Genomic DNA, 18,609 nt, shown 5'->3' on the forward strand with positions numbered 1-18,609 from the left:
GAAATAAGAAATGTCAATGGCATGATACTAAGATGGATTTTATATTCAAAATAATAAAACACAGTTCATGATTAGGAAGTAACTTACCAAAAACTATTTAAGGTAAGAAATGTTTTAAAAGAGATTTCTTTCATTGGGACAAATCTAACTTCATTCCTAACTTTATGACTGCAGCACCAATAATTACCACTACTGCTCCAACAACAACCACAGCTGCTCCAACAACAACCACACTAGCTCCAACAACAACCACAGCTGCTCCAACAATGACCACAGCTGCAACAACAACATCCACAGCTGCTCCAACAACAACCACAAAAGCCCCAACAACAACCACAGAAGCCCCAACGACAACCACAGCTGCTCCAACAACATCCACAGCTGCTCCAACAACAACCACAGCTGCTCCAACAACATCCACAGCTGCCCCAAAAACATCTACAGCTGCTCCAACAATATCCACAGCTGCTCCAACAACAACCACAGCTGCTCCAACAACATCCACAGCTGCTCCAACAACAACCACAGCCTCCCCAACAACAACCACAGCTGCCCCAACAACAACCACAGCTGCCCCAACAACATCTACAGCTGCCCCAACAACATCTACAGCTGCTCCAACAACATCTACAGCTGCTCCAACAACATCTACAGCTGCTCCAACAACAACCACAGCCGCCCCAACAACATCTACAGCTGCTCCAACAACATCCACAGCTGCTCCAACAACATCCACAGCTGCTCCAACAACATCCACAGCTGCTCCAACAACAACCACAGCTGCTCCAACAACATCCACAGCTTCTCCGACGACAACCACAGCTGCTCCAACAACATCCACAGCTGCTCCAACGACAACCACAGCTGCTCCAAAAACAATCACAGAAGCCCCAACAACAACCACAGCTGCTGTAACAACATCCACAGCTGCTCCAACAACATCCACTGAAGCCCCAACAACAACCACAGCTGCTCCAACAACAACCACAGAAACCATAACAACAACCACAGAAGCCCCAACAACAACCACTGAAGCCCCAACAACAACCACAGCCGCCCCAACAAAAACCACAGCTGCTGTAACAACATCCACCGCTGCTCCAACAACAAACACAGCCGCCCCAGCAAAAACCACAGCTGCTGTAACAACATCCACCGCTGCTCCGACAACAACCACAGCCGCCCCAACAACAACCACAGCCGCCCCAACAACAACCAGAGCTGCTCCAACAACAACCACAGCCGCCCCAACAACAACCACAGCCGCCCCAACAACAACCACAGCTGCTCCAACAACAACCCCAGAAGCCATAACAACAACCACAGAAGCCCCAACAACAACCACAGCTGCTGTAACAACATCCACAGCTGCTCCAACAACAACCACAGAAGCCCCAACAACAACCACAGAAGCCCCAACAACAACCACAGCTGCTGTAACAACATCCACAGTAGCTCCAACAACATCCACAGTAGCTCCAACAACATCCACCACTGCTCCAACAACAACCACAGCCACCCCAACAACAACCACAAACGCCCCAACAACAACCACAGCCGCCCCAACAGCAACCACAGCTGCCCCAACAGCAACCACAGCTGCCCCAACAACAACCACAGCTGCCCCATCAACATCTACAGCTGCTCCAACAACATCTACAACTGCTCCAACAACAACCACTGAAGCCCTAACAACAACCACAGCTGCTCCAACAACAACCAAAGAAGCCCCAACAACAACCACAGCTGCTGTAACAACATCCACCGCTGCTCCATCAACAACCACTGAAGCCCCAACAACAACCAAAGCCGCCCCAACAACAACCACAGCTGCCCCAACAACAACCACAGCTGCCCCAACAACATCTACAGCTGCCCCAACAACATCTACAGCTGCTCCAACAACATCCACCGCTGCTCCAACAACAACCACTGAAGCCCCAACAACAACCACAGCCGCCCCAACAACAACCACAGCTGCCCCAACAACAACCACAGCTGCCCCAACAACAACCACAGCTGCCCCAACAACATCTACAGCTGCTCCAACAACATCCACCACTGCTCCAACAACAACCACTGAAGCCCCAACAACAACCACAGCTGCCCCAACAACAACCACAGCCGCCCCAACAACAACCACAGCTGCTCCAACAACAATCACAGAAGCCTCAACAACAACCACATCTGCTGTAACAACATCTACAGCTGCTCCAACAACATCCACAGAAGCCCCAACAACAACCACAGCTGCTGTAACAACATCCACAGTAATTCCAACAACATCCACCACTGCTCCAACAAATACCACTGAAGCCCCAACAACAACCACAGCTGCTCCAACAACAACCACAGCTGCCCCAACAACAACCACAGCTGCCCCAACAACAACCACAGCTGCTGTAACAACATCCACAGCTGCTTCAACAACATACACAGCTGCTTCAACAACATTCACAGCTGCTCCAACAACAACCATAGCTGCTCCAACAACAACCACAGAAGCCCCAACAACAACCACAGCAGCTGTAACAACATCCACCGCTGCTCCGACAACAACCACAGCCACCCCAACAACAACCACAGCTGCTGTAACAACATCCACAGCTGCTTCAACAACATCCACAGCTGCTTCAACAACATTCACAGCTGCTCCAACAACAACCACAGAAGCCCCAACAACAACCACAGCAGCTGTAACAACATCCACAGTAGCGCCAACAACATCCACCGCTGCTCCGACAACAACCTTTGCCGCCCCAACAACAACCACAGCTGCCCCAACAACAACCACAGCTGCCTCAACAACCACAGCTGCCCAAACAACAACCACAGCCGCCCCAACAACAACCACAGCTGCTCCAACAACAACCACAGAAGCCATACCAACAACCACAGAAGCCCCAACAACTACAGCTGCTGTAACAACATCCACAGCTCTTCCAACAACATCCACAGCTGCTCCAACAACAACCACAGAAGCCCCAACAACAACCACAGCTGCTGTAACAACATCCACAGTAGCTCCAACAACATCCACCACTGCTCCAACAACAACCACAGCCGCCCCAACAACAACCACAGCCGCCCCAACAACAACCACAGCTGCTCCAACAACAACAATCACAGCCGCCCCAACAACAACCACAGCTGCCCCAACAACAACCACAGCTGCCCCAACAACATCTACAGCTGCTCCAACAACAACCACTGAAGCCCCAACAACAACCACAGCTTCTCCAACAACAACCACAGAAGCCCCAACAACAACCACAGCTGCTGTAACAACATCCACCGCTGCTCCAACAACAACCACTGAAGCCCCAACAACAACCACAGCTGCTCCAACAACAACCACAGCCGCCCCAACAACAACCACAGCTGCCCCAACAACAACCACAGCTGCCCGAACAACAACCACAGCTGCCCCAACAACAACCACAGCTGCCCCAACAACAACTACAGCTGCCCCAACAACATCTACAGCTGCTCCAACAACATCTACAGCTGCTCCAACAACCACCGCTGCTCCAACAACAACCACTGAAGCCCCAACAACAACCACAGCTGCCCCAACAACAACGACAGCCACCCCAACAACAACGACAGCCACCCCAACAACAACCACAGCTGCCCCAAGAACAACCACAGCTGCCCCAACAACAACCACAGCTTCTCCAACAACATCTACAGCTGCCCCAACAACAACCACAGCTGCTGTAACAACAACCACTGCAGCCCCAGTAACAACCACAGTTATGACCACCGTAACTCAAAACATTCAAAATGTCAAAGTAACAAGGCGGCTTACTTTTAGAACTACAGACACAGCCTTTTCTGACAATTTGCTTCTTTCAACCAGTGACAACTTTAAAGCACGAGTTAACCTCATAGAAATAGTAGTAAGTAATTTTATTTTATCCTTTACCTGAAATTCTACAAATTACATTTTTTTCAACGGAAAAAATGTTGGGTTTTTTTTTACATTAGAATAAATACCCCTGTATGTTATTCAGGAAAGTTAATATGTAGAAAATGTTCTTTAAGCATGACATTCTCAGATGCTTGCAACAACAATAACAAAAATAAAAAATAAAAATACTGGAAATGGAATTCATGGTGGTTCAGCTAGTATCAATTTTACCTACCAATAAGAAGAATGAAGGTTTTATTTTACTCTCTGTATTCTGGTTTACTACCACAGACCAGTCACATGCATTTTAATTTTGTGAGTGAGTTATAACTGGTTATTAATTCCTTTTTAGCCCTGTTTTTGTCTGGCAACATATGTAGGGTGTCCCTTACCTCTCACTTGATGTCTGTTGGAGTTAAGTTTCAGCTTACATGTAACCCTATTTAAGATGAAGCAAGCCAAAAGATGAGTGAGGCAAACAAAATACTGAGAATAACATCATTGAAAAATGTTTCAGTCATAATTTATTTATGTCACCACAATTGCACACATCTGTTTTTTCTCATACATGTAATTTTCTCTCATTCATCCTCCATTACGTTTTCCCACATTCATCCAGTCCAATCAAACAGTATATTTGTTGTCGATTCAAATATACTGTTTTAAGTTTATTGATGCTTCTATATAGAAAACTAAGAAAAGTATCATTTTTATGACTGAATCACGCCGTTTGCCCACATTTTCCAAGGCAAAACTACAGAAAAAACTTGACTTAAATTTAAAATCTAAAATCTTATCTACTTCTATGAAAAAAAATACTCCTCCACAACCCTGAGTAGTTTCAGGTAAAAACAAACAAACTTTCAGATCAGAATAAAAAGGATTTTTTTTTCATGGCAAATAGTTAACTTTTGATGGGTTTTTACCACATAAACTTCCAAGTGCTAAATTTATTTTCATTATTCAAATTCCTGTTTCAAATTATATAAAAAAAATTTAAATGGCTGTGCATAAAACAAAATTTTTGCTAAAATGTTTTTAAGCAAAAAACAATTTTTGACAATTATATTTAATCTATTGTCATTTTTTCTTGTTCTTTCACAGCTCACGCCAAGATTTGCAAGACAATTTCACTTTTTCTACAGTTTCATAGTTATTTATTTCAGGTAATTTATTTAACAAATCAGTGTAACGTAATTATTCCTATGCAATTTTTTATTTTAAATTGTATTTGTTTTTCTTACATTCCTGTTTGCAGGCCTGGGTCAATCATGAACACTGCAGACGTAACTTTTAATTCAACAGAGGTTCCAAGTGACACTGATATTATAAATCTGTTGGCCATGGAAGCTCCAACAATCAACAACTTCACAATTGACACTTCCAATATCACTGTGGAAGACCCAAGTAAGCAAAGCACTTAAACATTGGTTACGGGAAATGCTTTAATTAGTTGAAAAAAATTAAAAATAAAACAGAAAGCACTAATGTTACATTACAACCTTATAAACACTAATTTAAAAGTTGAAATTTCAAAGGCATGATACCAAGATGGATTTTATGTTCAAAATAATAAAACACAGTTCATGAATAGGAAGTAACTTACCAAAAATTAATGAAGGTAAGAAATGTTTTTAACGAGATTTCTTTCATTGGGAAAAATCTAATGTCACTCCTAAATTTATGACTGCAGCACCAATAATTACCACCACTGCTCCAACAACAACCACAGCTGCTCCAACAATCTCCACAGCTGCACCAACAACAACCACAGCTACTCCAACAACAAGCACAGCTGAACCAACGACAACCATAGAAGCCCCAACAACATCCACAGCTGCACCAACAACATCAACAGCGGCTCCAACAACAACCAAGGAAGCCCATACAACCACAGCTGCAACCACAACAACCACAGAAGCCCCAACAACCACAGCTGCAACCACAACGACCACAGAAGACCCAACAACAACCACAGCTGCTGCAACAACATCCACAGTTGCTCCAACAACAACCACTGAAGCTCCAAAAACAACCACAGCTGCTGCAACAACAACCACAGCTGCTCCAAAAACATCCACAGCTGCTCCAACAACAACCACAGCTGCTCCAACAACATCCACAGCTGCTGCAACAACAACCACAGCGGAACCAACAACAACCACAGCTGCTCCAACAACAACCACAGAAGCCCCAACAACAACCACAGCTTCTGCAACAACAACCACAGAAACCCCAACAGCAACCACAGCTGCTGCAACAACATCCGCAGCTGCTCCAACAACAACCACAGAAGCCCCAACAACAACCACAGCTGCTGCAACAAAAACCACAGAAGCCCCAACAACATCCACAGTTGAACCAACAACAACCACAGCTGCAACCACAACAAGCACAGAAGCCCCAAGAACAACCACAGCTGCAACCACAACGAGCACAGAAGCACCAACAACAACCACAGCAGAACCAACAACAACCACAGCTGCAACCACAACAAGCACAGAAGCCCCAACAACAACCACAGCTGCAACCACAACAACCACAGAAGCCCCAACAACAACCACAGCTGCTCCAACAACATCCACAGAAGCCCCAACAACAACGACAGCTGCAACCACAACAAGCACAGAAGCCCCAACAACAACCACAGCTGCAACCACAACAACCACAGAAGCCCCAACAACAACCACAGCTGAACCAACAACAACCACAGCTGCAACCACAACAACCACAGAAGCCCCAACAACAACCACAGCTGAACCAACAACAACCACAGCTGAACCAACAACAACCACAGCTGCTGCAACAACATCCACAGCTGCTGCAACAACATCCACAGCTGCAACAACAACATCCACAGAAGCCCCAACAACAACCACAGCTGCTGCAACAACATCCAAGGAAGCCCATACAACCACAGCTGAAACCACAACGACCACAGAAGCCCCAACAACCACAGCTGCAACCACAATGACCACAGAAGACCCAACAACAACCACAGCTGCTGCAACAACATCCACAGTTGCTCCAACAACATCCACAGCTGCTCCAACAACAACCACAGCTGCTCCAACAACATCCACATCTGCTGCAACAACAACCACAGCTGCAACCACAACGACCACTGAAGCTCCAAAAACAACCACAGCTGCTGCAACAACAACCACAGCTGCTCCAACAACATCCACAGCTGCTGCAACAACAACCACAGAAGCCCCAACAACAACCACAGCTGCTGCAACAACAACCACAGAAACCCCAACAGCAACCACAGCTGCTGCAACAACATCCGCAGCTGCTCCAACAACAACCACAGAAGCCCCAACAACAACCACAGAAGCCCCAACAACATCCACAGTTGAACCAACAACAACCACAGCTGCAACCACAACTAGCACAGAAGCCCCAACAACAACCACAGCTGCAACCACAACAACCACAGAAGCCCCAACAACAACCACAGCTGAACCAACAACAACCACAGCTGCTCCAACAACATCCACAGAAGCCCCAACAACAACCACAGCTGCAACCACAACAAGCACAGAAGCCCCAACAACAACCACAGCTGCAACCACAACAACCACAGAAGCCCCAACAACAACCACAGCTGAACCAACAACAACCACAGCTGAACCAACAACAACCACAGCTGCTGCAACAACATCCACAGCTGCTGCAACAACATCCACAGCTGCTGCAACAACATCCACAGCTGCTGCAACAACATCCACAGCTGCTCCAACAACAACCACAGAAGCCCCAACAACAACCACAGCTGCTGCAACAACATCCACAGCTGCTCCAACAACAAACACAGAAGCCCCAACAACAACCACAGCTGCTCCAACAACATCCACAGAAGCCCCAACAACATCCACAGCTGCTCCAGCAACAACCACAGAAGCCCCGACAACAACCACAGCTGCTGCAACAACAACCACAGCTGCTCCAACAACATCCACAGAAGCCCCAACAACAACCACAGCTGCTGCAACAACAACCACTGCGGAACCAACAACAACCACAGAAGCCCCAACAACAACCACAGCTGCAACCACAACAAGCACAGAAGCCCCAACAACAACCACAGCTGCAACCACAACAAGCACAGAAGCCCCAACAACAACCACAGCTGCAACCACAACAAGCACAGAAGCCCCAACAACAACCACAGCTGCAACCACAACATTCACAGAAGCCCCAACAACATCCACAGCTGCTCCAACAACAACCGCAGAAGCCCCAACAACATCCACAGCTGCTCCAGCAACAACCGCAGAAGCCCCAACAACATCCACAGCTGCTCCAGCAACAACCACAGCTGCTCCAACAACCACAGAAGCCCCAACAACATCCACAGCTGCTCCAACAACAACCACAGAAGCCCCAACAACAACCACAGCTGCCCCAACAACATCCACAGCTGCAACAACAACAACCACAGAAGCCCCAACAACATCCACAGCTGCTCCAACAACAACCACAGATGCCCCAACAACATCCACAGCTGCTCCAACAACATCCACAGCTGCAACAACATCCACAGAAGCCCCAACAACAACCACAGAAGCCCCAACAACATCCACAGCTGCTCCAACAACAACCACAGAAGCCCCAACAACAACCACAGCTGCTCCAGCAACTTCCACAGAAGCCCCAACAACAACCACAGCTGCTGCAACAACATCCACAGCTGCTCCAACAACAACCACAGCTGCTGCAACAACATCCACGGCTGCACTAACAACGACCACTTCAGCCCCAACATCAACCACATTTATGACCACCTTAACTCAAAACAATCAAAATGTCAAAGTAACAAGGCGAGTTACTTTTAGAACTACAGACACAGCCTTTTCTGACAATTTGCTTCTTTCAACCAGTGACAACTTTAAAGCACGAGTTAACCTCATAGAAATAGTAGTAAGTAATTTTATTTTATCCTTTACCTGAAATTCTACAAAATGTATTTTGTTCAACAGAAAACATTTTTTTGCATTTGAAGAAATGCCCCTGTATGTTATTCAGGAAGGTTATTATGTAGAAATTTTGCTTTAAGCATGTCAATATTTTCAGATGATTGCAACAACAACAAAAAAAAAACTGTAAATGGAATTCACAGTGGTACAGTTAATAAGGAAAGTCTAATTTTTTGACTGAATCATGCAGTTTGCCAACATTTTCCAAGGCCAAACTACAGAAAAAACTTGACTTAAATTTAAAATCTAAAATCTTATCTACTTCTATAAAAAACAAATATTCCTCCACAACCCTGAGTAGTTTCAGGTAAAAAAAAACTTTCAGATCAGAACAAAAAGGATTTTTTTCATGGCAAATAGTTAACTTTTGATGGCTGTTTACCACATAAACTTCCAAGTGCAAAATTTATTTTTACTTTTCAAATTCCTGTTTCAAATCATAGAAACACTTTTTAAATGGCTGTGCATAAAACAAAATTTTTGCTAAAATGTAGTAAAGCAAAAAACATTTTTTGAAATTTATATTTAATCTGTTGTCATTTTCTTGTTCTTTCACAGCTCACGCCAAGATTTGCAAGACAATTTCAATTTTTCTACAGTTTCATAGTCATTTATTTCAGGTAATTGTTTTAACAAGTCAGTGTAAAGTAGTTGTTGCTAAGCAGTTTTTTGTTTGAAATGTTAAAATTGTTTTTCTTAAATTCTTATTTGCAGGCCTGGGTCAATCATGAACACTGCAGACGTAACTTTTAATTCAACAGGGGTTCCAAGTGACACTGAAATTATGAATCTGTTGGTCATGGAAGCTCCAACAATCAACAACTTCACAATTGACACTTCCAATATCACTGTGGAAGACCCAAGTAAGCAAATCAATTAAACATTGGTTATTGTAAATGTTTTGATTAGTTACAAAAAAAACTAAAAGCATAAATGTTACATTAAAATTTTGTAAATAAACAATTAAAATTAGAAATGTCAAAGGCATTGTAACCGGATTACAGGATACAATAAGATAATTAAAAGAAAAAATAAACAAATGGGCCAATAATTAGGTTCGGGGAGAATTGGAGGTTGTTTAAGAATGACTGGAGTCACGGGTATAGCATGAAACGGTTTATATACTAAATTTTAATAATAATGGGAAATATAACACATAAAGATAACACACAAAAACAGATGAAAACAATCGACAATAGTAAAATGGTCGGTATGAGATTTGATCATATGAGTCACAAGTCAGCCGGCGTCAAGTCAAATCCCCACGCTTGGGGTGAAAGTCAGAGTCCGGTGGTGCGATTTTTTCCTACCACACCGTTGAGATTGTTCACAGAAGAGAGCAGTCTGCTCTTCAGTTACTTGAGATGTCCTGGTTCGTTCAGTGGTTAAGGCTCGCCATCTCCCTCGTCAGGAAGAAATCCAGTTCTCGTTCCAAGTGAGTGATCATAGGAGTCGGGATCAAACCCAAGGAAAAAAAAAACCCCAGCCAACGCGCTCCAACGGTTCCCTCCTACAGAGGATTGGTTCACTCTGTCGTCTCCACACAAATCGCGTTGGTTCCAAGTTCCTAGCTCTTATTAGAAGGAGTCAAGTCCGCCTCTCCCTCTATCTATGCGGCACCCAAATCAGGGTTCTTCACGGCCTCGACCGTTGTTTTTTTTTCTCTCTCTCTCTCTCTCTAACCGCTCAGTCTTTGCTTTCTGTATCTGCGTGCTGCACAGCCGTTTGTCTCTCCTCTCGCTCAGCTGCGTCGCACGGTTTTATTTCGCGGAGGCGGGACTTATTTCTCTCAGCCAATGAAATTTCAGATTCCCACCTGGACCAATAGTATACAGCTTTCCTCTTCTGTTTCTGTTAGTGATGTTCAAGATTCTTGTTTTAACCGATGTTTAATATTAAACTCGTTATTTTAGTTATTCACCCTTCCAATAATTCATTATGAAATTATCTATTAGTTAATTAGATATCTATTAATTAGTATTGTTAATTTCCTTAATTTATATTTTATATTTTATCTAAATTGAGGATGGATCATATTAGTAAGCCAATTAGTTAATACCTCATTAAGGTTCTAGCTTCTGGGTTACATCCTCCCCCATTAAATATCATGCACGTCCCTGTGCATTGTTTCTACGGGGTACACAACTTCTTGAGTAAGAGAGTCAATAAAAGCTTTATTAAGTCCTTGGAAAAGGGACCTAACTACGGTCACTAGTGGATTGCCCAATTGAGAGTAAGTTAGTCTTTGAGGAGGCTGACTACTTCGTTCAGATCTCCTGACATACATCTCTGGTTGCACAGTATCATGCTCATCCGTTTCGGTTTGATTCTCAACTGAGACAGGACGAAGTGAGCTCTCTGTTTCCGACAGAGCTGATGAGCTATTCTCTAAGACTTTGGTCTTTTCAGATGTATGTGTCTGATCGTGTATGATGGGTTCAAAACTTACATCACGTTGCTGCGACTTTAGGACACCATCCAATTGAGGTAGGTTTGTGTTAGTTTCATCCCCCGTTTCTACGTCAGGTAAGTATACTTCGTTTTTTTTCGTTTTTTCAGGTAAGTATGTTGCTGCTTCTTTCACTCTTTCAGGTAAGAATGTCGCAGTTTCACTCATTCTGTCAGGTAAGAATGTTTCGGTGTTGATGCCTTTGTCAAGTAAGGACAATTCAGCATTTTCATTACCAGCTAAGGTTGGTTCCTTGCGATCCCCTGTGTGTAAGGATAGTGTGTTTTGTTGTTGAATATTATTTACCGGTCCTGAATCTGCTATGAGTTCCCTATTTGGCAAGGTGACCGCTATTTGATAGGATGGTCGGTTTAGCACTTGTGGAAGATCAGAGTAATAAAACTCATCTACCTCTTCGTCAAGTGGCTCATCTGGGTCAGGTTCTAAGGCTGAACTCTGTCTTGTATGAGGTCTGCTAGGTTTCGTAACGCGTTCTGTTTCATTTTCTAATGAAGAGAGAAAACCACAAGGCAGTAAAAGATCTCTGTGGAGTGTTCTGTTGGGTCCTTCTCCGTTCTCTGGTTTTACAGTGTATACTGGCAAGTTTTCCATCTGTTTGAGAACTATATACACTGTTTGCTCCCATTTGTCTGCTAATTTATGCTTTTCTCTTAAGCGAAGATTTCGGACTAAAACACGATCTCCCACACCTAGTGTGGACTCACGAATGTTTCTGTCGAACCGTTCTTTGTTCTTCCTCGCTGTTTTTTGAGAGTTTTTTATGACAATGTCATAACTCTGTTCCAGATGACTCTTCAGTTCTTTAACATACTGAGAATGAGTTATAGAGGGCTTGTTCAAATGCGGTAACCCAAAGGCAATATCTATAGGCAACCGAGGCTGCCTACCGAACATTAGCTCGTAGGGAGAGTATCCCGTCACGTCATTTTTTGTACAATTGTACGAGTGAGTAAGTGGTTTTACAAAATCGCGCCAGTGATGTTTCTCAGTGGCTTGTAAAGTTCCCAACATGCTGAGTAATGTACGATTGTACCGTTCAACGGGGTTGCCACGAGGGTGATAAGGGCTCGTTCTGACTTTACGGATACCAAGTAAAGAACAAAGTTCCTTGATTGTACGTGATTCGAAATCCCGTCCCTGATCACTATGAAGACGCTCAGGAAACCCGTAGTGGACTAAAAAATGTTCCCACAGGTTCTTCGCGACGGTGGTGGCTTTCTGATCTTTGGTTGGGATGGACACTGCATACTTTGTAAAATGGTCTGTAATCACTAAGACATCTTTAGTGTTCTTACTGTCTGGTTCTATGGAGAGAAAATCCATGCAAACTAACTCCATAGGTCTGGTGGTGGTAATACTCACCATTGGAGCAGCTTTGTCAGGGAGGGCCTTCCGACGGATACATCTTTCGCAAGTTTTAACTTTGATTTCGATATCACTAGCCATTCTTGGCCAGTAAAAACGGGACCGAATGAGATCTGTCGTACGTTCAACCCCAAGATGCCCCATATCATCATGTAGGCTTTGCATGACTGTTGAACGTAATGAATCAGGCAAGACTAACTGCAATGATGTCTCTGGTCCTAATTGGCGTCTCCGGTACAGTAAATCATTTTGAAACTCAAACCGTTTCCACTCTCTCAAAAGGTTAAGAACCACCGGGGGTTCTGCAATAGTATCAGTTGGCGGTTTATTGTCAGTCATAAGCAGCTGAATGACTCGGCCAATGGTTGGATCTTTCCTCTGCAAGGAGACAAGGTCAGCATGGTTATACTTGGGCACAGCAAAGAAACTGTCACTATTGTCTTCCAACTGGAATAGGTCTGGAATGGCCGCTGCAGACATGGCAAGTGACTGAACTAAACCACAAGGAGAATCAGTCTCATCCAAGACCATGTGCTTTTGGCATGTTGCCTTCACTGCTTCGGCTTGAAGTTGAAGCTCGACTTCTTTGACAGAGGATAAAAGATGAGATCGGAACTCATCTAGTCGTTGGCATTCCTCAGTGAATTTTGAGTTGTCTTCAGGTTTATCATGCAGCCTCCTAGACAGGCCATCCGCGTCAACGTTCTGTGTACCTGCACGGTATCTGATGTCAAAATTATAGGTGGACAACGCAGCTAGCCAACGATAGCTCGTTGCATCGAGTTTTGCCGTTGTTAAGAGGTAAGTTAACGGATTATTATCAGTAATGACAGTGAATGTGTTCCCATACAAATAGTCATGAAACTTATCTGTTATGGCCCACTTTAAGGCTAGAAACTCCAACTTGTGCGCAGGGTACCTAGTTTCACTAGAGCTTAAACCGCGACTTGCATAAGCGATTACCTGTGTGACACCGTTTTGCACTTGGTATAGCGCTGCACCGAGTCCGGTCGTACTAGCATCTGTGTGTACTAGATATGGGAGTTTTGCGTCAGCGTAGCCAAGAACTGGCGAAGTGGTAAGTTTTTCAATAATAGTTTGAAAGGACTTCTCACAGTCTTGGCTCCAACGATTCCCAAAGGGTTCTTTGGGGTTCAAGTACTTTGATCTACATGGTGGTGTTTTAAAGTTTTTCCGTTTGGGTGGATAACCAGCCGTGAGAGATGTTAGTGGCTTGACAATATTTGAGTAATCTTTAACGAAGCGTCGGTAATAACCGGTAAATCCTAAGAAAGATTGGAGTTCCTTCAAAGTCTGAGGCTTCGGCCATGTTTTGAGTGCTTCCACCTTATCTGGATCGGTTTTTATGCCATCTCGAGATACTATATGTCCAAGATAACGCACAGATGTCTGGAAAAAACGACACTTATCTGGTGATAGCTTGAGTCCGTATTCTCTAAGCCGTTCAAGAACGTGAGAAAGTCTGGTTTTGTGTTCTTCCAAGGAGTTGGAAAAGACGATCAAGTCGTCTAGGAAAACTAACACTTCCTTCAGATTAATGTCCTTCATACACTTTTCCATAACCCGTTGGAAAGTGCTTGGAGCATTTGTTATTCCTTGTGGCATACGGTTAAATTCATAAAACCCAAACGGGCAAACAAAAGCAGTTTTAGGTTTATCCTTTTCACACATCTCTATTTGATAGTAACCTGACTTGAGGTCCATCACAGAAAACCACTGTGATCCAGCGAGAGCAGAAAAGGACTCCTCCAAGTTAGGCAGGGCATATGCGTCGCGAATGGTTTGCAGATTAAGCTTTCTATAGTCTATACATAGACGTACCTCACCATTCTTTTTCCGAACTACCACTATTGGTGAGGCAAATGGAGACTCCGACTCTCTTATTATACCGGTTTCCAAGAGGGCTTCCAAATGTTTTCTCACGGCTTCATAATCATGTGGATGGATCGGCCGAGATTTCTGTTTGAATGGGGTCTCGTCTTTTAAGTTGATGTGATGTCTTATCTGTTGTGTATGACCAAAATCAAGATCGTGGTGCGAAAACACATCGGAGTAAGTGTTAAGTTTGTTGGTGATCCTCCCTTTCCATTCTTCGGACAAGGGCGAAGTACCGAAGTCAAAACTGAGAGGAGGGTTTGAAGGTGAAGTCTGTTGCTGCGAACTACACGCCGCAAGTACTTTCTGATCACTTTTGTCAGGTTCTGGATATGGCATAACACGATCGGCTTTAACTAACTCAGCGATCACACAGTTAGTGGGTAATGTGATGTCATGGTTAGTTTCGTTTCTTAGTACAACAGGTACTTTGTATGGACCATGTGAAGGTAAGGAAATGAGGCAACAGTCTACAATTATACCCCCTGGTAGAGAACCATTGGTGGGTTGTTCAATGAGTGCATAAGGCTCATGCTTGTTTTGGCTGGGTTGCATAAACCCTTCTAGTAACAGTTTTTTATTTGCAGGGAGAACTTCTTGGGTTCTCCCTCGAAGCTTCACCACACCAACTCGTCCATCTTTGCTTTGTTTTTTTCTGACTGCTAAGGCTTTTAGCACGTGTTGGTACCCATAAGAGAGTGCCTTGGAATCAGGTAAGTTATTGGCAGACAATTGCTCATACAAAGGATCGAGTGTGTTTGTGCCAATGAGTAGTGGTGTATCAGAGTTTGAGCTTATATCCGGAACCACTAACGCAAGGGTAGGTAACTCAAGTCCAGACTGATCGAGCTCTTTTGGAAATGTGACACTTATCTCTATGTATCCTAAATAAGGAACTGCTTGACCGTTTGCGCCCTCGACTTCTAACAGATTACTGATGGGTTTAATTGAGAGGTCAGGTAAGTGTTCTTGGTAAAAAGAATTGGCAATGGTGGTTACCTGGGACCCTGAATCCAGTAAACAATTACATTCAACACTGTTAACTGAGACTGTAGCTGTGCATCGCCCACCCACTAATCTTTTGGGAAGTTTTGGCACTGAATGAGCATGAACTGGCTTGCAAAAAAGTCTCTCTGTCCTTTCCTTAGAGGGACTTGGTTCTACTTTAGCACCTATCTGTCCCACGATAGGAGCTTCTACCGGTTTAAAGGAGGAGACTGAGCAATTGGCTTTGACATCTCCCACTCGCGCTGCTTCTGTCTAAGAGCAAGTCTTTTAGTTGCAACTAGTGCTGGATTTGGCTCGTTGCTACAGCTAGAAGCTATGTGCCCATCTTCTCCGCACTTAAAACAGTATCCAGGCTTTGGTCTGGGCACCACTGCTGTTATCTGCTGAATCTGTTTGGGCTCATCTGGAATTTTAGTCCCCACACGGGGTTTTGACTCTTTTTGAGTTTTCTTTGCCTTTTTATCTGTGTTGTTAACCTTAAGCTGTGCAATTTGGCTCCTGAGCTCAGCGATTTGTTTGCGTAAGTCATCACAGTTATCATCTATTTCCAGTTCACAAGTGTTTTTACTCTGAGAGCATGTTGTTTGCACATTTGAATACACTCTAGTTCGTTGTGCCCCTAAGTGTTGTTTCATGCGTGCTGCTTTAGTAGCCTGTTTGTCTTCTTCAGTGCGCAGTTTGAGGAGAAGTGCTGTAAAATGAGGCGGGTTGTCTTTCTTTTGTTCGAGTTGCAGGTTTGAAATCAGCGAGCTGTCCCAACAGCCTCTGCAAAACTGCTTGAGCAGCTGCTGGTCGGCGTCACTGGAGGAAATTCCATTCCTCTGAATAACTAGGTTTAACAAGGTGTATAACCTCTGAAAGTAATCGGAAGGTTTTTCACCACTGTCCTGGTTTGTGTTTAAAAAGCGAGCAAAGAGCTCGTCGCCGTCTTCGACAGCTGCGTAAGCTGAATCGAGATGTTCAAGGTACGTTTCCGGGTCGGATTTTGGACTAAGAGCTTTAACGATGCTCGCTGCTGGGGCTGACAGACTCTCCACGATTCTTCGTACAATTTGGGACTTGGTGAGTGAAGGATCATTTATGCATAACACTACACTACTACGCCAAGTATCATAGTCAGTTTCAAAAGAAGGGTGTGGAACTCGCCCTGAGAACGGTTTTAGTCTGTATTGTGAAGTAGGCGGAGGGATAACCTCACTGCTTTTAACAATGTGTTCCACAATAACTCGCTGAACCTCAGGTGTGTTTAAAAGATTTGGTGGAATGCAAGGGTTTTGTTTTCCAGTCTCTGTAGGTGGACAATTGTCCTTTGAGTTGTTCATATAGTTAACTTCTGGTGTTAAAGGCAGGGAATATGTAACTTGGTCACTATGGAGCATTGGCTCTGGTTCAGTGACTGGTTCAGATGCATGGGTAGCCCTTCCTAAAGATTCCCCAATTTTTGCCAGTTCCTCCATTAGAAGGTCTTTAAATGATTGATTGCTACGCGCAGCTATGTCCCTGAGCTCTGACAGATAGGCATCAGTGGCAGATGTGCTAGTTTCTAGACTGTACGCGCTGGCTAGGTCTTGAATATGGAAGAAAACATTTGGGTTCCTAGTACAAGGTTTGTCATAGGGTAAACATTGTTTCTTTAATTCCTTAACAGTGGCTTCATGTTGAAACTCCACAATAATCTGATCACAGTTTGGTAACTTAATGCGCCTGTTAACTGGTCCGAATCCTTCCATAAACCCAAAGACTTCGTTATCAAGGTCTGTATCAGTTAACCCACTGATTAAAACAGCATTTGAAACTTTGACCTTTTCTGTTTTCACAACTTCCATTTTAAAACACTCAAAAGTACCAATAATGCCAAAATGGCAAACCACTGTGACCTCCAGGCACTCTTATGATGTCAGTCAATGGTTAGCTAAGGTAACAACTCTACAATTCTCCTGGCTGGCTCGCCAAGTTTTATGTAACCGGATTACAGGATACAATAAGATAATTAAAAGAAAAAATAAACAAATGGGCCAATAATTAGGTTCGGGGAGAATTGGAGGTTGTTTAAGAATGACTGGAGTCACGGGTATAGCATGAAACGGTTTATATACTAAATTTTAATAATAATGGGAAATATAACACATAAAGATAACACACAAAAACAGATGAAAACAATCGACAATAGTAAAATGGTCGGTATGAGATTTGATCATATGAGTCACAAGTCAGCCGGCGTCAAGTCAAATCCCCACGCTTGGGGTGAAAGTCAGAGTCCGGTGGTGCGATTTTTTCCTACCACACCGTTGAGATTGTTCACAGAAGAGAGCAGTCTGCTCTTCAGTTACTTGAGATGTCCTGGTTCGTTCAGTGGTTAAGGCTCGCCATCTCCCTCGTCAGGAAGAAATCCAGTTCTCGTTCCAAGTGAGTGATCATAGGAGTCGGGATCAAACCCAAGGAAAAAAAAAACCCCAGCCAACGCGCTCCAACGGTTCCCTCCTACAGAGGATTGGTTCACTCTGTCGTCTCCACACAAATCGCGTTGGTTCCAAGTTCCTAGCTCTTATTAGAAGGAGTCAAGTCCGCCTCTCCCTCTATCTATGCGGCACCCAAATCAGGGTTCTTCACGGCCTCGACCGTTGTTTTTTTTTCTCTCTCTCTCTCTCTCTAACCGCTCAGTCTTTGCTTTCTGTATCTGCGTGCTGCACAGCCGTTTGTCTCTCCTCTCGCTCAGCTGCGTCGCACGGTTTTATTTCGCGGAGGCGGGACTTATTTCTCTCAGCCAATGAAATTTCAGATTCCCACCTGGACCAATAGTATACAGCTTTCCTCTTCTGTTTCTGTTAGTGATGTTCAAGATTCTTGTTTTAACCGATGTTTAATATTAAACTCGTTATTTTAGTTATTCACCCTTCCAATAATTCATTATGAAATTATCTATTAGTTAATTAGATATCTATTAATTAGTATTGTTAATTTCCTTAATTTATATT

At 43.9% G+C, this 18,609-nt stretch overlaps 1 protein-coding gene across 1 annotated transcript in view; it reads left to right on the top strand.

Moving 5' to 3' along the window:
• Positions 1-18,609, top strand: part of LOC107395384 (pneumococcal serine-rich repeat protein) — a 39,134-nt gene that overhangs the window by 11,878 nt on the left and 8,647 nt on the right. The window contains exons 12-17 of the mRNA XM_070542043.1: positions 175-3,902; positions 5,018-5,079; positions 5,172-5,320; positions 5,607-8,839; positions 9,454-9,515; positions 9,610-9,758. Coding sequence (XP_070398144.1) covers positions 175-3,902; positions 5,018-5,079; positions 5,172-5,320; positions 5,607-8,839; positions 9,454-9,515; positions 9,610-9,758 — 7,383 coding nt within the window. The remainder of the gene's footprint in view (positions 1-174; positions 3,903-5,017; positions 5,080-5,171; positions 5,321-5,606; positions 8,840-9,453; positions 9,516-9,609; positions 9,759-18,609) is intronic.

This window comes from Nothobranchius furzeri, chromosome 2 (genome assembly GCF_043380555.1).
Source record: "Nothobranchius furzeri strain GRZ-AD chromosome 2, NfurGRZ-RIMD1, whole genome shotgun sequence".
Taxonomy (NCBI): domain Eukaryota; kingdom Metazoa; phylum Chordata; class Actinopteri; order Cyprinodontiformes; family Nothobranchiidae; genus Nothobranchius; species Nothobranchius furzeri.